The 21,833-nt window shown below is 40.2% G+C and overlaps 1 protein-coding gene across 2 annotated transcripts in view; it reads right to left on the bottom strand.

The window, feature by feature from the left end:
* The window catches only part of LOC126257468 (calcium-independent protein kinase C), a 243,931-nt gene that overhangs the window by 168,649 nt on the left and 53,449 nt on the right, over positions 1–21,833 (bottom strand). For both annotated transcript variants that reach the window (XM_049955566.1, XM_049955567.1), the window contains exon 2: positions 11,894–11,957. In XM_049955566.1, the coding sequence (XP_049811523.1) occupies positions 11,894–11,957 (64 nt within the window). The remainder of the gene's footprint in view (positions 1–11,893; positions 11,958–21,833) is intronic.

Raw genomic sequence — 21,833 nt, 5'->3', positions numbered from 1 at the left:
CATCAAGCTGCTCACCATAAAAGTGTCATGATTTACTGGTAACAGTAATGCAATTCAGACATTTTTGTGAGATGTTTGTGAGTTTTGTCATAAATAATGATGAATTAGAGGACACTGCTAAGTATCATCATTTACTTAGTTCATTAACTGTAAGTGTTGGTCTTCCAAAGACTAATTTCAATATAGCTTTTGATTTGGTTTGCAATAGATACTTGTACAATAATACTCAGTTGATAGCATCAGCAAATGCAAAGAATGAAATTACAATGAAATCCAGACCATTATCTGCTTACAGGCATTGATAAATATCAATGGGGACAGTAGAAAACATGTGCCACAACCGAGATAGAGCATCTACCATGCAAGCTGGAGATCCTGGGTTCGTGTCCCGGTTGAGGCACACGTTTTCAACTGTCTCTGTTGATATTTATCAACACCTGTAAGTAGATAATGGTCTGAATTTGACTGTAATTTCATGCTTCGAGAGCTGCAAGATCACCAATGGTATCTGTTCTTTTGGACATGCCCGAAAGAACAGATACTATCTTCACATTCAAAGAAACCATTAAGCTATTGTCAATGAGAAAGGCATGTGCAAGTGAGCTTTGTGCACTCCTGAATGAGGCTTTAAGCACTGTGCAAGCGTTGATGGCATTACAGCACAAGGTGTCTTTACAAGTCTTCATTACGTCACAGCTCCTTATAGCATGAATTGAACAGTCTATAAGAACAGAATTTGAAGCCAGTCCGTGTTCAAACAGCTTTCTGACATTCAAAGAAACATGTGCTTTTCTCAAAAACAAATACAAATCAGTTGAAATTGTCTCAAGGTTACAGTACCACTATGTCATGGTATATCTGATAATAAACAAGAGAAGGCCTCCAATGGCAAGCAGTGGAGTTGTTGAGATAGATTTACATCACTACTACTGCTGCAAGCATCATTTGCAACAAGCCTAACATGTTGCACAAGTGCAGAAAATTCAATCAAACTGCATGTAGCAAACACAAGGACATTGTGATGCACAACACTGTGTGCTACAACTGTCTGAAGAGTGCCCACAGGGATTCTCAATGCACATCCATTAGCTGCCCTACTTGTGGAAAATGACACCACATGTTACAGCATGCGGCATTACAATGTGCACAATATGGCATAAGGAAGAATTGTCCAACTGATATGCAACATGAGCACTATAAGAAACATCAGTCAAGTACATCAAGTTACTGTCATTGAAGGTCAGCCCAGGCAAACGAATGCTTCTTCTGACAGGAAGAATTAAGTTGCAAGACAGCTTTGGCAAATGGCAGACTTGGTGTACTCTATTAGATTGAGGGTCACAGTCATGCTTCATACTGAAAGCGTGTGCACAATGCCTCAAATTTCAAAGGTGATACAGCCGAGTACCAAGTCAAGGAATATGCTCAACACTTTCACAAACAAAACAGCGTCTGTGTCAAGTGGGCTCCTGCATAAGCAACTAATGTTGTCTGTCGAATGTTTAGTTTTGCTGGAGAAAATGACAGAGATGAGTAAGTAGAACTTGCCAAATGGACAATTCACTAATTCAGAGTTGTGGTCTCCTGGCAAGATACACATATTGCTAGGAGCTGAATTTTGTATGTACATTTAAAAGTCAAGGACTGTCTTCAGAGAAGCTGATCATCCTGTTTTCCAAGAGACAGAATTAGATTAGATTGTATCACGACAGTATCAAATGGTAAAGGATAGTAATTTGTCATGGCAGCCAGTCACATCATGCTTTGTAAACTGATGTTCAAACATTTGAAGAAATTCTTGGGATAGAAGAATTACTTTGAGGGATAACAATGAAAGGAGAGGAAGAGTACAATGCATTCTTTGTGGAATGCATGAGGAATGATTCCACAGGAAGATTCATTGTCCTCCTTTGATTTTGTGGAGAGCAAAATCAATTAGGCGATTCTTTCCACAATGCAGTAAATGCTTCTCTCAGGCTGAACAGAGATGAGTGAGACAACCGAAACTTAAGGGAAGCTACACTGCATCCATGAGGCAATATGAAGACATTCGTGGGGAACTGTGTGTCAGAGAGACTGTGGCCTCAGTTGCCTGAGACTGCAGTCATGTGTGTGTGAGTTGCGTTTGCATGAGTGCATATATGTGTGTTTGCTGTCTAATTCTGACAAAGGCTGAAAGTTATTATTTGTAACTGTCTTTTTGTTGTACCTATCTGCGACTCAGCATCTCCGCTTTATGGTGAGTAGGAACTTTTATTTCACAACATTGTTATATTCCATCCTGGATTTTTCATTGTTTGATATAATGTTGACAATATTATTCACATCAATCACATCTTGAAAAATAGAGTTCATTCTGTATACACATATGTGCACTTTTTGGAACAACCTATACTGACAGTATTTTTTCTTTGTTTTTAGAATTTCTATATTTACATCTGCAGCTACAGATGCTCTGTAAACTACTATTAATTGCATGGTAGAGCATACTTCCCATTGTACCAGTTATTAGGGCTTCTTCCCATTCCAGTCACATATGGAGTGTGGAAGGAATAAATGTTTAAATGCCTTTATGGATGCCACAATTAATTTAATCTTCTCCGCACGATTCCTATGAGAGCCTACAGTCATCATTTAAAGCTGGGATTTGAAACTTTGTAAGTAGGCTTTCTCAGGACAGTTCGCATCTATCTTCAAGTATCTGCCAGCTCAATTTCTTCAGCATCTCTGTGACACTCTTCCACTGGCCAAACGACCTGTAACCACTTGTGTTGCCCTTCTTTATATATTTTCAATATCCCCCATTAGTCCTATTTGGTATGGGTCCCATACATTTGAGCCGTATTCTAGAATGGGTTGCATGAGTGATTTCTAAGCAATTTCTCCACAGGAAATTTGCTTTTTCTCAGTGTTCTACCAATGAACCGAAATCTGCCAGCTGCTTTACCTACGGCTGAGCGTACATGATCATTCTGTTTCATATTCTGACAAATTGTTGCATCCAGATATCTGTTATGAGTTGACTAAATTCAAATTTTGACTCATGGATACTGTAATCATAGGATATTATGTAGCTTTCATTCTGTGAAGTGCACAATTCCATGTTTCTTAAGCCACCGGCAGCCCATGAAGTATCAGTGCTGAGCATTTACAGTCATCATGCCTGTGCAGATACTGAAGTGGCAAGGTAGGAAGTCTTACACATATGATGCCCCTATTCTTTTCTTTTTCCACTTTCCCAGTTTTAACTTGGGCCATAATGGACCCAGCATTTCTGCATTGTTGTCTGGAACAGTTGCACCAACAGAAGGACAAGGGGCAACAGCAGTATCAGCAGCAACAGGAGTAGGTGCAGGCACTGATAAACCAAAATGTGGACTTCCTTCATCCCCTTGTCTTGCCAGTGGGGGAAGGGTGGGGGTGGGGGGAGGGGGGGTGCAAGGCACATGCTGTGCAGTTTCTCACCCATGCCACCCCCAACACTGCCAGTTTTGATGAGGCAAAGGAAAGGGGGGGGGGGGGGGGGAGAATTATCTGCACCAGTTCTTCTGCACAGCCATGTAAGGCATATGGTCTATCCAGTTGATAAGGTGATTTTGTTTTCCAGCAGTGCAGGTTTATATGAAGTTGTCCAAAATTTGAAGCTCTATACTGAGACTGAGAAACTCCCATTTGACAAGCTTTGTTGGTTGCTTACACAGTATTTTCAAAATCATGTGGTGGTGGCACAGTTAAGCTTAACCAGCATACTTGACAGTTGCATGTAGCCCAGATCACAGATCAGCAACACCTCTTGCACAAGTATCTCTTTGAGTGTCCTAAATGTGCTACCTCATACCCAGAATTGCTAATTTAGGACCCTGATTATCCAGTTAGGTCCTGATACTGAATTTCAGACTGGGGCATAGATCTTGTCCTATGCCCAAATTGCCAAACTACATTAGCTTATAGTGGCAGGAAGATATGCCCTTTCTGATAACTGGCAGGTGGCACAATTAGGTGTGCACAATAAACAGCTCCTATTGCCCCTGCAGGATATCCCAGGTAGCCTCAAATCCTGCTGAGTCATTGTTGTTGCCACCATTGATGATTCCGGTGCATTGGCATCACGTGCCGCTCATCCTCACCTGTGTCAAGCTCAGTAGGTTTGCACTGCTAGTAGCATCTTAATTCCTGCCAACAGCATTTTTTGGGTCTTCAGTGTTGTTCTCCTTCTGCTTAATGGGTGAGCCAGTGGTCCTGCCAGTATTTTTATTTGTTGCATATTCACCAAGACTGCTCTTACATGGATACCATCAGACAGGTCATTCGGCAACTGTTTGTGATAGTTGGGGGGCCATGAGTCAATCATTTGAGAGAGTTGGTAATTGGAAACCCTGATGCTGGATTCTCAGGCTGCCTCTGACATCCTACGTGCATAGTCATCACTTTTCCTCAATAGCAATTGTAGATTCCAATATTATTTTTTTAATTTTGAACAGGTCAATTTTATCTCAGTTGCTTTCCAGAAAACTTTCATGTAACTTTATACACAGTATGTTATATTTCAAGCTAACATTTATGAAAAGGAAATACTTTATAAAATATTTTAGATTTGATGTTACAATCAATAAGTACTAGTTCTCAATGTAGAGTTTATTATTTTTTATTTTTTATTGTTTTTTTTTTTTTAGAAATATTTGAAAGTATGAATTATTTGCACACTTAAAATTTCTATTATTAATGACACAATCCTGTACTGCTTACTATGTTTATTTCTGGATTCTTGTATGAAATAATAGTTGAAATTAATAAAGTATTGAAAACTAGTAGGAATTCATTTGTTAAGAAAAATTGTAAACCCTTTGGAATAGTGTTATTTCCGCAGAGTGTGAGAGTCGTATGCTTGACTTTGATGTGATCAGACTTATTTTTGTATAATAAGTGTGAACAATGTAATTTCAGCTTTGTTAATGTGAAAAATCAAAATACTGTATAATATACTAACATGTGAGAAAATCAGTGGAAAATATAGTTACATAAAAAATTCTGCAACATCAATCTTCCAATTTATTTAGTTCAAATCAACCATGAGAACTTGATGTTAAATTTTCAGCTTCAAGAATCAGACCCCTAGACAACAAGAACTGGAGCCATCTCAACGTGAAAAGCTAAGTAAACTTGAAAGTTTACTGTAATCTTCGCTCCAGTCAAATCTTTATAAAAGACTTTGCTTATTAATTACTTGGCCTGGGAATTGTTTAATGTGGACCATAGATGGAAGAAGGAAGGAGGTAAGAGATTACAATGGGCAACCGATCGAATTTCAGGTAGATGTTGGAGTGAGACTCAGTGTCATTAATTTTGATATGTACAGGCTTTTGGGGAGCCAAGAGTTGTAACAGCCACTCCACCTATTTGTGTCTTATAGTAAACAGCACATTCCTTTGCAGGGGCAGTTCTCCATCTCCATGCATTATAAGAATGTGGAATGGCAACTTACATTGTTAGTGGTCAATTCACCACTGGCACAAAATAGTTTTGGCTAGACACTTCCTTGTTTTTGGCTTCCAGATCACTGACAAAGTGCATTTAGTGTCTCAGTCTATTACCTTTCACAATTTGAACTCTTTACTGTAGGCCTACAGCCCACTAATGAAATTTGTTACAAATAACCCATCTCAATTTGCGAAGAACAGTGATGTTCATACATACAACACTAGAGGGAAAAATGACCTTTCCTGTCCATTATTGAAGCTGTCAGTTGCTCAAAAAGGAGTACATTATTCACCAACAAAAATCTTTGATCATTTGCCGAACAACATGAAGTGTCTCACAGGTAGCAGATCAAGTTTTAAATTTAGCTTAAAATCATTTCTTTTGGACAACTCCTTCTACTACATGGACGAGTTTTTGTTTCAGAAATCATTAAAAAAAATAATACCTCTAAATGTAGTTGCATGTGTAGAACTAAAAATTTCAGTAATATTAATATTAGCACTATTCAAGTGTGCATATATATCTTGTAATCTGACTTGTTTCACATCATATCGATAAAATAATCGGGAAAATGATCTACAGAACTAAACTTTGATAAAACCTGGGGCCAGGTGGAAAATTTCAATGTACATGTTTCTCTTAAGTTGTCAGGGATACCTAAATTCTCTATCCCATGTCCCATATCTTTCATTATGCACAACAAGGTAAAGGTAGAGTTGAAGCTTTGGCAGGTTCAAGGTGACATTTCTCCTATTTCATCAAGTCGATGAGCCACCCCTCTGGCAGTGAGTCAAAGTCCAACAGCACAGTGCGCTTTTCCAACAATTTTAAACTGACTGTCAACAGGCAACACATCGTGAATTCATATCCCAAACTACGGCAGGCAGAATTATTTGTGAAGTTGTCGGGAGGACCAGTATTTTTCCTGCATCAACTTGCACGATTCCTGCCTGTAGTTGCCGTCCGGCACCATTTCTCAGACTTTCCCGGTCCTCGATGCCTCCTACGGGCTTTACCGGTCAACTCACCTGCCCTGTCGAATCTTGTCTGTGCCTGGAATTTGTGAACGATATTTGGGGCAATTGCTTCAGGACATTCCCTGTCGCATCATTACCTCGATCACTTACAAAACCTGCAGTCAGTTTTCTAATATCTTCTGGAGCATCATCTTCATTGCAAACAGGGAAAGCACAGTTGTTTCTCCACAAAGGTGAATTTTTTGGAAAATAGCTTAATAAAGATGGTCTCGTTCCTATGGATGACCACATCAAAGCCATTGTCAACTTGCCAGTGTCCAGGACTCTGAAGGAGATCCACTCTTTTCTGGGTAAGATTTCGTATTATGCTCAGTTCATTTCCCGGGCTGCGCACATCTACAGCCTCTTAATCGGCTTACCAGAAGGGCATTAAGTTTATCTGTTCTGCAGATTGTCAACAGAGTTTTCAGTTGCTCGAGCAGTGTTCGCGCTCGGCTCCCTGTCTGACTTCTTTTGTGCCAGATAAACCTCGAAGCCTGGCCTGTGATGTAATTCAATGTGGTACTGCTGCCAACCTGTCCCATTGGAACCTGGCTGGCACTGAACAGCCCACTGATTATAGCTTGAAGATACTTTCCACTGCACAGCATAATTATTCACATGTGGAAAATGAATTAAAAATTTTCACATCTTCCTATATGGAGTGAGGTTCCTCCTCATCACCGAAACCAAGGTGTTGGTTTCCTTATTTGTTCCTCATTCCGAGCTGCTGGATAGGACTGCCAATTGATTGCAGAGGTGGGCACTGTTTCTCAATAACTATTGCTACGATGTTCATTACCGCCCAGCATGTCAGTGCTGATGTCCTGTCACGGCTACCGGGTCATTCTCCAAGGGATCCTCCTGCTTGAAGTGGAGGATCAACACGTTGAGTGACATTCCATGACACTGGGTCCTTGCATACTTCAGATACTGAATGCCTTGCACTGGTGTATGACTCACAGAAAAGCACTGACACAATGTCATGTCCAGTGACTGATCGTGACACTGAAATCTGGGACAGGCTTGCGGGGCCTGCGCACAGAACCAGACTGCACCACTGTGCCAGTTTTCTCTTTGGCTTGTCGTGAGGCACCCTCGGTAAAAGGTGCACATTGATTTCAAGAGTCAATATTTGGGCAGCATGTGGTGGTTGGTGGTTGATCTATTGTTCAGTTTCTGGTATATTGCCGAGCTGTCCTCCACATTGTCGACTGCCGCTGTTCGTGCACTGTCAGTTATTTGCCACTGGCAGATCCCCCAGAACCCTTGTGTCTGATAATGGTACGTAATTTGTGTCAAAGGAGTTTGAGCATTTTTGCATTCACAATGGTATCTAGCATCTGACAACTGTCTCGTTTCACCTGCTTCTAACTCGGAGCTGGAAGCTTCGGTTGTACATTTACGACTCAAATGAAAACATGTGTCTGCCACTTCCTGTGACAACTGTTGTCGAGTTTTCTGCCTACATACCAAGCCATTCACTGGGTGCAATCTGGTGGAAAATTTGCATGGGCACCAGCCACAGGGTCTCCTGAATTTGCTCTCCACTCAGATTCGCATTCTACAAACCAATGTGGGCCACCACATTTACTTCCTGGGCTGTTGTTTGGATCTGGGCCTTTGGCCAGCAGCAGAGGTGGTTGCCGGGTGTCACGGTCGGCCACAAAGGTTGGTAGTTGTACGTGGTGGATGTCAGCAAGGAGCAGCTGACCCACCGTGCAAATGGGCTGTGCCCGTGCCCTGTCGCTACATCATCACCACAGTCTTTCGGTCAGTCGGGCAGCAGGGTCATTTACGATTGGTCAGGTTGAGGGCTCTCGATTGCTGTGGTGTGCTTCCCCACTGACACCCCCTCCGTACCCTCTGCTGTGCTCCTGTCACCTGCGGCCTCGGCTCCCAGTGAGGTTCGCACTTGCAGCTGCCGACATGGCGCCTGTGGCTTCTGATACGTCCTCCTCCCGTGGTTTCTGATACTCCCTCTTCTTCCTCTGCCTCCTTCCCTCCCTCCTTTCAGCAATGCAGGTGGCCTTGCCTCCACTGCTAATGGTGCACCCCCATTATCTCAGTCTCTGGGCACTTCTGGTGCATCGAGTGGCGTCGGAATTGCCTCTTGCAGTGGTCAGTGCACTGCCATATTGTCTAGGGCCCCTCTGGTTCTGTGTTGGAGGTCACAACCCTAACCTGCTCATTTCTGGCCCTAAGTGGCCTTTTCAGGGGGAAGAGATTTAGCATGTCTACCAGCAGATATCACGATGGAGGCAGACAAGTCGGCACAGATAACACAGTGGGATAGTATGGAAACCTGCCACATAGGGCGTGCACAGACCTGCTGGCAGAAGTGTTTACCTGTGCATGGCAGTGGGCTGGGTGGGCCAGTGCTTGCCTTGAGTGCAGCCACCTCGGACCTCATCTTGCATTTGTGCCATGTGTTGTTGCCAAGTGCTTAGCTGTTAGCTATCTGCATCAGCCATGTGCTGCATTTCCATGCCTGTCACTATGTGGGGTCAAATGCAGACTGCCTTACATGATGAGTTCATTTTCCTTTCATGTGGTTCAGTTCCCTGACTGTTATATAGGCACTGCCAGTCTGTGAAGTAACCACACCAACTGTGTAGTCTAGCGACATTGTCACTCCTCTGTAGATACTAAAGAACCTAATAATGATCCCATTGGCCCTGGAGTTTTGTTAAATTTTTGTGGCTTCTGTTGTTTCTAAATACTACTGGCAATAACACCTACATCACTCATCTTTGCAGTTTCCATAACAATACTCTCATGCTTTGTTGAATTCATAATTTTTGTTAATGTAAAACAATAGACTTTTTTCTTTTCTTAAATATATTTGAATGTAATGTAATCAAACAATGGAAAATCCATGATGGAATGTAACAATAATAGCCAGTCGGTGTGGCCGAGCGGTTCTAGGCGCTTCAGTCCAGAACCGCGTGACCGCTACAGTCGCTGGTCCGAATCCTGCCTCAGGCATGGACGTGGGTTAGTTATGTTTAAGTACTTCTAAGTTCTAGGGGACTGCTGTCTCAGATGTTAAGTCCCATAGTGCTTAGAGCCATTTGAACCATTTGTAACGATAAACAAACTGTGGCCAAGAAACAAGTGGACCACCCTGTTGCTGAACACACTGCCAGACATGATATCCTTCACTTCAATCACTTCTTCATAGCCTGTGCCATATGGGTCCTTCCCATCAACACCAGCTTTTCTGAACTGTGCAGATGGGAACTTTCCCTGCAGTACATCCTACATTCCCGTAACCTTCCTGGCCTCAACCTTCATTAATCATTCCTCTCCCATCCTGCCCCTTCTCTGTTCCCATTCCAGCACTACACAGCCATCATTCCACCACCACACCCAGTCATTTTTTATTTCTCTCCTTTTCCACTACTCCACCCCCCCCCCCCCCCCCATCTTCCCTGCCCTCAGTCTAACCTGCAGCTCTTCACTGTCCGCCACCCCCACCATACTATCCCTCCCCCTCCCCACTCCAGGCTCCTCCTTACCCCCACCCAGTTGCCACTTCCATCATGCACTAGTGCTGCTGCTCACATTGTGGTTTCAGTTGCCTGAGATTGCAGTCGTGTGTGTGAGCTGTGTTTGTGTGTGTGTGTGTGTGTGTGTGTGTGTGTGTATTGTTGACGGAGGCCTTAATGGCCAAAAGCTATAATTGTGGGGGTCTTTTTGTTGTGCCTGTGTGTGACTCAGCATCTCCTCTATATGGTGAGTAGCAACCTTCCTTCTCATAATATTGTTACATTCCATCCTGGATTTTCCATTGTTTGAATGTAATGTAACCTTCATAAACTAACCATAAAACAATTTGAGAGAAAAATAAACTAATTTGAAAAGAAATAATCAATTTACATGAAGCTGCAAGTCGGTGCACTCAGTGATAGAAAAAAATTGGTACACCTCTTTGCACTTATTAAGCTACAGTAGTACAGCTCACCATATTTTTAATTTAATAATGTACACATTTTTGTTGGAAGATTGTATGTGGATGTTCATGGAGTCATGCAGGTAAATGTGAAGTTGAGCATTTCACAAAACCTACAAAGTGGTACCTTTTGACAGCATGATTAATTGCTAGCATCAACACATGATATACTGTAAACTCTGGATGAAGGGCAGCTAGCAGATTCCAAATTTTTAGATTGTCAAAAAGTATTTGACACAGTGCCCCACTGCACATTGGTAATGAAGGCATGAGCACATGGAACAGATTCCTACATACATGAGTGGCATGAAGACTTCTTAAGGAATAGAACCCAGTAAGTAGTTCTTGATGGCAATTATTCATCAGAGACAAGGATATCATCAGCAACGCCCCAGGCGAGTGTGACAGGACTGCTCTTATTTTCCATATACATACATGATCTGGCAACAGGGTGGACAGCAATCTGTGCCTCTTTGCTGATGATGCTGTGGTGTACAGGAAGGTGGTAGTTTTTGAGTGATTGCAGGAGGATACAAGATGTCTTAGACAAAATTTCTGGTTGGTGTAACTCTAAACAAAGAAAAATTTAAATTAATGTAGATAAGTAGAAAACACTACTTGACACAGTCACATTTTTTTAAATATCTGGGTGTAATATTGCATGAAATGGAACAAGCATGTAAGGATTGTAGTAGGGAAGGCAAATGGTCAACTTCGGTTTATTTCGCGAATTTTAGGAAAGTGTAGTTCATCTGTAAAGGAGACCTCATATAGGACACTAGTCTCATATAGGACACTAGTGTGGCCTATTCTTCAGTACTGCTTGAGTGTTTGGGATCTGCACCAGGTCAGATTAAAGGAAGAGGCTGGCTCTTATATTTGTTACCGGTGGGTTTGGACAACATGCAGGTGTTACAGAGATGCTTCCGGAACTCATGTGGGAATCCTTGGAGGGAAGGCAACGTTCTTTTTGAGGAATCCTGTTGAGAAAGTTTAGAGAATGGACATTTGAAGCAGAAAGATTGTACTGCCACCAATGGACGTTTTATGTAATGACCATGAAGATAAGACAAGACAAATTAGGGCTCATACAGAGGGATACAGACAGCCATTTTTCCCACACTCCGTTTGTGAGTGGAACAGGAAATGAAATGACTGTTAGTGGTACAGAATACTGTTTGCTATGCTCCATATAGTGGCTTGTGGAGTGTAGATGTAGATATCACAAAAATTATGGAATTAAAAATGCTTGGGAATGTGAAGTGGAATAATGACATAGACTCAACTGCAATTATGGGATTTGATATATTGGTAGGACATTGGGAAGCTGCAGTTTGCTGTGGAAGAAATTAGTTACAAGACACATGTAACAGCTCATGCAGAGCCCCTGTGTAAATACAAACAAGTTTGCATTCCAAACTTTGGACAGCTTATACCAACATACCTGTTTGAGTCTTCCATTTCAAATCAACTTTAATATGCAGTCGTCCTTGAGGTTCCAAGTCCACCTGACATAGAAAAATGATTGTAATTACTTACTAATCCACACAGCTATAAATTTTATTTACACAATACATGGTACAAATGTGATATGGGCATATTATTCATGCACTCCTTGAAGAAACTTGGTCCCATGGTTTATTGGAGCCCACTGAATTCGTACAAATGAAAGTTAGTAGTAGCAGTAACTGACATATTTCCCTCACTGTAAAATTTACCACGAAGTTTGCTTCTATGTGCAGAAACAGACAGGTAAATTGGAGTAACAACACAAGGAACAAAAGTCAGAACTGTATAGACAATGCAGAATACAAAAATGCCAGGGTACTTACACTGTGTACTGGACCAAGGTAGGTAGTGGCCTGAAGCAAATGAATATTCTCTGAGTGGCCATCTTTATACAGATGGTTGAGGGACCTCACTTGTTCAATACAGAATGTCAAATCAAAACACCTTTCAGTCATCTAAATTTCCAAATAGTTATTTTATTGAGCAACCAGTTTCAGCAGGTGATGACTGAAGTAATCACTATATCAAAAAACTATGGGTACCAGTCATTGAATGTTTGCCCCTATTTTGACTGGACTAGAGGTGGAAATCTTTCTACACATTGGTCAGGTGTCCTGAAGATGGTGTAATATATTGTAACTACTGGTTGCTCAATAAAACAACAATTTGGAAATTTAGACAGCTGTAAGGTGTTTTGAATTGATGTTTATTCTCAAATGAATATTGGTCCAACATTGTACACTGTCTTGTGACTTTTGTCAATCCATTAATCCCATCAGTCACTGTGCCAAGTGTCTTCCAGGAATGTGTGAATACTACTACTACTACTAATAATAATAATAATAATAATAATAATAACTAAACTATACATCATACCCCAAAAATAATATAAATTTAAAACTGTATGTTATAAATTTGTAACCATTGTGATACTGTAAAAAATGACCCTGGAAAAAATGGTAGTGTATACACCAACTTACCAGGAAACACTTTTATACAGAATTAAATTCATGCTAAAATAGAAAGGCTAAAGTTTGACTCAGACAATAGATCCCATACATTCTGCCAATTTTACCGTCTTTTATGCAAATGGACATTTATTTTGTTTCTACCAGAACTTCACATTACATACAGTTGAAATATACAGTAAATGTACATCATAAATGTAAATAGTAACATCATTTACACCATGAGATAACATAATTCCATGATCAGAGACCATGTCACAGTCACACAGTCGGAAATTAACACTCATGCATGGTGAATCCCCAGTCATATTTAGTAAACAGTCTTTATGGAATATTATAAATAACTAAATAATGAAAATTAAGCTGCTGACATGCACTTCAGTGGAATATTCTCATTGCACAAGAACCATCATTTATCATTGACAGAGTAGAAGCACACAGGGTAGCTTTGTATTGATATAAAGAAATTACATTTTTGTATGATATTCAAGCATGTAAACTATATACAATTATACATACATCTGCAGCTTAATGAGTAAGGGAGTGAGGCAAGACGAAGTACTAGAGTAATGTAAAAAATAACAGACTGAAGTTTATTTATGAATGATGAGATTTGGTATAAATGCCAAGATGTTTAAAAGCATGGGGTAATGCTCTGTTCAACTAATTTAGGAGTAACGAGAACAACTCACTGAGTAGTAGAGATACTGATTTGTTGACAGGCGTGTAAACAAGACTTCCAGATAAATCTTTTTTTGAGCTGCAGTTCACAAATTAGTACCTTGTGCCTGGTGTATACTTAGCTGGCTTAATGTAGCGGTACAGGTGTGTGTGTGTGTGTGTGTGTGTGTGTGTGTGTGACCTGGTGTATACTTAGCTGGCTTAATGTAGCGGTACAGGTGTGTGTGTGTGTGTGTGTGTGTGTGTGAGAGAGAGAGAGAGAGAGAGAGAGAGAGAGAGAGAGAGAGAGAGAGAGAGACAGAGAGAGAGAGAGAGAGAGGGAGAGAGAGAAATTGTCCAAAGGTCTTGTTTATGTGCCTGTTGACAAATCAGTGCCTCTTCTGTTCAGTGAACGGTTGTTACCTTTACTTCTGCCAGAACTTTCGATTCCACATTTCAACTAAAATCAGTTTTTAGTGACAATGCCTACACCCATTTAAATGGTTTTATGTTATGGGTCTCTGAACTCATTGTCAGAATCAAGAACACATATTTACTTTTTTTTAAACAAAACTATATGAAGAAAATGCCATTATAAACAAAGATTGAGAGGTAAAGTCACATTTAAAATAATTTTCTGAGTCATGGATAAACAAAATGTAAAGCATATTGAGTACTTGTTTAAGTTTTGACTTTTGTTTTTCCTGAAAAAATGTTGTTCAAATACACAGAAGCCCACACATTTCTGATTGTGTGGTATTGTAAAATATCATTTCCTGACTGTGCCTGTGTGCTTATCCTGTTCATTATTGTGGATTACAGGGCAAATTTGTGGCAGATGGGGGCTTTTGCCCATCCTGGAGATGACGGGCTGAATTTTCCATAATCCCATAGGTAATCCTGCCAGAAGGATATGGTTAGCTATGCTTATTTATCCCATAATAATCATCCATATCTTCATAAGATCGCAAAGAGAAATAGACAGGTGGTTAGAAATGATTGCTTAAAACATATACTTCCATACTTTTTTGGAGCTGGTCAATGGGATCATGCAAGGTATATGACAATTCACATACTAGAAATGGAAAATATTTGTCAGAAAATGTGAAAATTCTTCTAATAGTATGAGCACATGTGCATCAACACAAACTCAGGTTTTACAATTCTCTACCTCTTGACCAGTTTCATGAACAGACTTACACCCACGGTAGGAAAGGGTGTCTTATAGGGATGACAGTGTCTCCTAATCAGATAGCTGGATGGGTACTTTCACAGCACATATGTAATGAAATATTCGTGTCAATGGACCTAATGTTTGAAGCAGCAAGATGAGCAGTAGCCAATTCTCATAAAGAGAGAGGAAATCGTAGGTAAATGCTGGATGCACATGACAACAAGAAAATAAAATTCGCTCTCTCACAATCATGCATCATTTGTTAGTCAGTTAACATCTTCACTGGCCAGAGAGTTGATGATAGAATAAATGTTCATGATGATCTAGTTACTGCTGATGGAATGGCCACTGCTTTCAAAAACAAATTACTTACTGGCTTTTACGACACAATTTATAAAGAAGTAACAACCATGCTACAATGAAGAAAAGCCTTAAAGTAGGAAAAAAGAAATTTATGATTCAGGAAAGGTATGAGCTCACTTATTAGTTATCTCTCAACAAAGCAAGATGAATTTGTTAGATATTCTTAAATATGAACTGTCTGTAGTTCTGTTGCCACTATTCTGTGAATGCAGTAACATGTGAAAAGGAAAGAAAGCAGTTCTGCTACGGAGACTTGTTATCACTACTTCAGTAGCTTATTCTCCAGATGATCAGCTCACTGATGGCAATAGTTTGATGTATCATATGAAATGGCCAACTGGTTCTAATGTACCCTCATCCACACCATCATGATAAATGTTGTGAAATGAGACTATGACACATATATTGTTTCAGATAATTATGACACTCCCATCTATTAAACACCATAAAGGAGAAAGATGTCTATCTGCTGGTGCTGTTAAACAACTACTCCTGATGCTGACAACAGCTCTTCCTACCCAAAATATTGTTTTAAGCAGCAGCCCAAATAAGTAACAGGTTATTGATTTGCTATGCTCCATCAAATACTGAAGTAATCAAGTACATGGCTCATGAGGAAGCTGATGTTACACTATTTTCATATGCTCTACACATGGTTTTACAATGTGGTAAGAACAACATCTGAATCGTTAGTGATGATATAGACATGTTTGTTTTAAAACTGTACTTTTATTGGAGACGGACACTTCCTGTAGTCTTTACTGTGAAGACATTTAATGGGCAGACAACTGACATTAAAGCAAGTACTAATAATCTGGGTGACAAGTGTAAGAATATACTTGCAGTACATGCTTTAACAGAATGTGATTTTGTCTCTTACCCATTCTGGAAAGGCAAGGCTGCTGCATGCACCTTGCAGCAGAGACATGAAGATCTTTGCTTGGAATTACTAGGCAAGATTTGCATTGATCATCACCTAATAACGAAGGCTGGGTTTCAACTTTTTTCACTTTTGTACAACAACAGACTATGTTAATCAGTGGCTCAATTATGACAGCAATTGTTTACAACCAAAAGTGAAATTGCTTGTAACTGAAAGTTACTTCCGGCAACAGATGAAGTCCTGCACAAAACCTGATCAGTTGCAACTCATTTATTGGAAATCGGCAGAGCAGTTGTTGCCTCCTACATTATGTCGCTATAATTATGATTGGAAAGTGAAAAACTACACACACATACCCTTAACTGGAATGAGTTCTGTAGGCCCTCCTGAATTGACGGAATCAATAGCATGTAGGTTACCATATGCAAGCGAAGTAACTGCAGTTGTAAATCTTATAATTTGTCTTGCACAACATTTTGTAAATGTTTATCATCAGATACCCTCCCCCCATGAGCCATGGACCTTGACGTTGGTGGGGAGGCTTGCGTGCCTCAGCGATACAGATAGCCGTACCGTAGGTGCAACCACAACGAAGGGGTATCTGTTGAGAGGCCAGACAAACGTGTGGTTCCTGAAGAGGGGCAGCAGCCTTTTCAGTAGTTGCAGGGGCAACAGTCTGGATAATTGACTGATCTGGCCTTGTAACACTAACCAAAACGGCCTTGCTGTGCTGGTACTGCGAACGGCTGAAAGCAAGGGGAAACTACAGCCATAATTTTTCCCGAAAGCATGCAGCTTCACAGTATGGTTAAATGATGATGGCGTCCTCTTGGGTAAAATATTCCAGAGGTAAAATAGTCCCCCATTTGGATCTCTGGGCGGGGACTACTCAAGAGGACGTCGTTATCAGGAGAAAGAAAACTGGCATTCTACAGATCGGAGCGTGGAATGTTAGATCCCTTAATTGGGCAGGTAGGTTAGAAAATTTAAAAAGGAAAATGGATAGGTTAAAGTTAGATATAGTGGGAATTAGTGAAGTTTGGTGGCAGGAGAAACAAGACTTCTGGTCAGGTGAATACAGGGTTATAAATACAAAATCAAATAGGGGTAATGCAGGAGTAGCTTTAATAATGAATAGGAAAATAGGAGTGCAGGTAAGCTACTACAAACAGCATAGTGAACGCATTATTGTGGCCAAGATAGACATGAAGCCCACGCCTACTACAGTAGCACAAGTTTATATGCCAACTAGCTCTGCAGATGATGAAGAAATTGAAGAAATGTATGATGAAATAAAAGAAATTATTCAGATAGTGAAGGGAGACGAAAATTTAATAGTGATGGGTGACTGGAATTCAGTAGTAGGAAAAGGGAGAGAAGGAAACGTAGTAGATGAATATGGATTGGGGCTAAGAAATGAAGGAGGAAGCCGCCTGGTAGAATTTTGCACAGAGCACAACTTAATCATAGCTAACAATTGGTTCAAGAATCATAAAGAAGGCTGTATACATGGAAGAAGCCTGGAGATACTGACAGGTTTCAGATAGATTATGCAATGGTAAGACAGAGATTTAGGAACCAGGTTTTAAATTGTAAGACATTTCCGGGAGCAGATGTGGACTCTGACCACAATCTATTGGTTATGAACTGTAGATTAAAACTGAAGAAACTGCAAAAAGGTGGGAATTTAAGGAGATGGGACCTGGATAAACTGAAAGAACCAGAGGTTGTAGAGAGCTTCAGGGAGAGCATTAGGGAACGATTGACAAGAATGGGGGAAAGAAATATGGTAGAAGAAGAATGGGTAGCTTTGAGAGATGAAATAGTGAAGGTAGTAGAGGATCAAGTAGGTAAAAAGACAAGGGCTAGTAGAACTCCTTGGGTAACAGAAGACATATTGAATTTAATTAATGAAAGGAGAAAATATAAAAATGCAGTAAATGAAGCAGGCAAAAAGGAATACAAACGTCTCAAAAACGAGATCGACAGGAAGTGCAAAATGGCTAAGCAGGGATGGCTACAGGACAAATGTAAGGATGTAGAGGCTTATCTCACTAGGGGTAAGATAGATACTGCCTACAGGAAAATTAAAGAGACCTTTGGAGAAAAGAGAACCACTTGTATGAGTATCAAGAGCTCAGATAGAAACCCAGTTCTAAGCAAAGAAGGGAAAGCAGAGAGGTGGAAGGAGTATATAGAGGGTCTATACAAGGGCGATGTACTTAAGGACAATATTTTGGAAATGGAAGAGGATGTAGATGAAGATGAAATGGGAGATATGATACTACATGAAGAGTTTGACACAGCGCTGAAAGATCTGAGTCAAAACAAGGCCCCGGGAGTAGACAACATTCCATTAGAACTACTGATGGCCTTGGGAGAGCCAGTCCTGACGAAACTCTACCATCTGGTGAGCAAGATGTATGAGACAGGCAAAATACCCTCAAACTTCAAGAAGAATATAATAATTCCAATCCCAAAGAAAGCAGGTGTTGACAGATGTGAAAATTACCGAACTAGTAGAAGCCGACCTCGGGGAAGATCAGTTTGGATTCTGTAGAAATATTGGAACACATGAGGCAATACTGACCCTACGACTTATCTTAGAAGCTAGATTAAGGAAAGGCAAACCTACGTTTCTAGCATTTGTAGACTTAGAGAAAGCTTTTGACAATGTGGACTGGAATACTCTCTTTCAAATTCTAAAGGTGGCAGGGGTAAAAAACAGGGAGCGAAAGGCTATTTACAATTTGTTTAGAAGCCAGATGGCAGTTATAAGAGTCGAGGGACATGAGAGGGAAGCAGTGGTTGGGAAGGGAGTGAGACAGGGTTGCAGCCTATCCCCGATGTTATTCAATCTTTATACTGAGCAAGCAGTGAAGGAAACGAAAGAAAAATTTGGAGTAGGTATTAAAATCCATGGAGAACAAATAAAAACTTTGAAGTTCGACGAAGACATTGTAATTCTGTCAGCGACAGCAAAGGACTTGGAAGAGCAGTTGAATGGAATGGATAGTGACTTGAAAGGAGGATATAAGATGAACATCAACAGAAGCAAAACAAGGATAATGGAATGTAGTCGAATTAAGTCGGGTGATGCTGAGGGAATTAGATTAGGAAATGAGACACTTAAGGTAGTAAAGGAGTTTTGCTATTTGGGGAGCAAAATAACTGATGATAGTCGATGTAGAGAGGATATAAAATGTAGAATGGCAATGGCAAGGAAAGTGTTTCCGAAGAAGAGAAATTTGTTAACATCGAATATAGATTTAAGTGTCAGGAAGTCATTTCTGAATGTATTTGTATGGAGTGTGGCCATGTATGGAAGTGAAACATGGACGATAAATAGTTCGGACAAGAACAGAATAGAAGCTTTCAAAATGTGGTGCTACAGAAGAATGCTGAAGATTAGATGGGTAGATCACATAACTAATGAGGAGGTATTGAATAGAATTTGGGAGAAGGGAAGTTTGTGGCACAACTTGACTAGAAGAAGGGATCGGTTGGTAGGACATGTTCTGAGGCATCAAGGGATCACCAATTTAGTATTGGAGGGCAGTGTGGAGGGTAAAAATTGTAGAGGGAGACCAAGAGATGAATACACTAGGCAGATTCAAAAGGATGTAGGTTGCAGTAGGTATTGGGAGATGAAGAAGCTTGCACAGGATAGAGTAGCTTGGAGAGCTGCATCAAACCAGTCTCAGGACTGCAGACCACAACACATCATCAGAGACATGTATGAATATTTTCACAGCCACTCCATCAGCAATGATGAAAATGATGTTGAATATGATATTGACAATTTGATATGTGACACATTAGAGAGAAATTATGATTGATACTATAACATAACATAATGTGCAAAAAAACGTAACATTAAACAAAACACAGTGAAGGCAGTATTTTAATGCATTATTTTTTCCTTGTTGACAAAGTTTTTCATGGTGGAGATATGACATTACTGTAATCTTCTGGTATACAAAAATGGAATGTAGTTGTAAATGTAAAATTATAAACACATAAAATCTTCAAGCTTATTATTTGTTCATTAAAGGTTAATTAATTATTTTTCTGTATTCTTTGGAACATTTCAAAACCATGAATGAAATTATGTCATAAAAAAAATTGCTCAAGCACGCCAAAGTGTTACCATCAAAATTAGCATCCCTGACTATCCCTTTATCATATAAAAACAGAGAAATGACTTTACATAAAATATTAAGGTATGGGTCTGAAACTGCCCAACTAATGATGAATCTAATGAACTATAAAAAAGAAAACAACTAACATTATTTACTAGCTAACTGACAGTACTACTCAGCATTATTCACTAAGGATGATTATGTTTGAAATATTCCTTCATTAATCAGATTACCAGCGCACTCTCAGGATTCTTCAGCCTCTTGAATGAACAATACAGATGTTTGCAAATTGGACTGGGTAAAAAAGTTGCTGTTTTGAGTGCTTTTTAATGTAATTTCAGACTAATTCAGGACCTCAAATTCAAGGTTTTCAGTCACTCCTTTGACAGTATTTCATTATTTATTACTTGACTAATGTGATGAGCTGAGGCAGCAATTTGAAAATAAAGTAAAATCAGAATAAAGCCTATTATGTTTGTCTTGGCAACATCCAGTTATTTCCAATTGCTCTCACCACTTATTACACAACTTGACAAAAAAGTGAAGCACCCACAGGACATTGTCTGATGTTAATATATCTTCACGAACATACACAGCATCAGTGAGTATGTAAATACCTACAGCTGCAATTTTGTGAAAGTAAGACAAGTGTCAGAGTGCTCTAATGTTGTTCAAGTTTAATGCTGCTACCAGGTCGCGTAGGGCATAGAAGAGGCATGAACAACAGCATTATAGGTTGTGTAATCACTGTGAAGGACATGGAGTTGGCATATTCTCATGTAAGACACTGTGATAAGCACCTGACAGAGTTTGAAAGGGAGTTCATTGTAGATTTGGCTGATAGGTCAAATCGTGCAATATCCAGAATTGTGGGGCTTTCGGATGTGACAGTGGCCCCATGTTGGACTACATGGGAATGTGGGGCTAGGCATGCTTGTCGTCAAGATCCCAGTCAGTCGTGTCTGATCACCACAACAGAGGATCACCATTTTCTGCACCAAGCACATTGTAACCCCTTCACATCTGTGTCTGTGATCCAAGAACAAGTAATGGACTCCCTGCAATATTTTGTGTCATCCCCCACCACTGACAGAAACTAGCAGCTGCTGGTCTAGGGAAATACTGTCCCATTGTTGACTGCTGATGAACGGCATTGCATTGTGCTCAACAATGACTCATGGTTCTGCACTACCCTGGATGACCATTTTCAGTGAGTATCGCAGTGACCTGGAGGGAATCCCATTCTTTAAATGTTTTGGAGAGGCACAGTGATGTTACTTTTGGTGTCATGATGTGAAGAGTCATTGGGTATGAGTTCAGGTCATAGATGGTAATGAGTGAGGGAATGTTGATGGCACAACAGTACATCACAGACATCCTATGTCCTCATTTCTCTAATGTGACAGTATCCTGGCACAATTTTTTACTTCTGGTGTCATGATGTGAAGAGTCATTGGGTATGAGTTCAGGTCATGGATGGTAATGAATGAGGGAATGCTGATGGCACAACAGTACATCACAAACATCCTATGTCCTCATTTCTCTAATGCGACAGTATCCTGGCACAATTTTTTAACAGGTCAATTGCCATTCACACATGGCCCACATCTCTATGAACTGTGTGTGATGTTGAGATACTCCTGTGGCCAGAAAGATCCCAAATTCTATCCACCATAAAATGTGGG

This window comes from Schistocerca nitens, chromosome 1, assembly GCF_023898315.1.
Source record: "Schistocerca nitens isolate TAMUIC-IGC-003100 chromosome 1, iqSchNite1.1, whole genome shotgun sequence".
In the NCBI taxonomy this organism is placed as follows: Eukaryota; Metazoa; Arthropoda; class Insecta; order Orthoptera; family Acrididae; genus Schistocerca; species Schistocerca nitens.
Note: the sequence above shows the minus strand (reverse complement) of the source record. Positions and strands in the feature narration are given on the sequence as shown.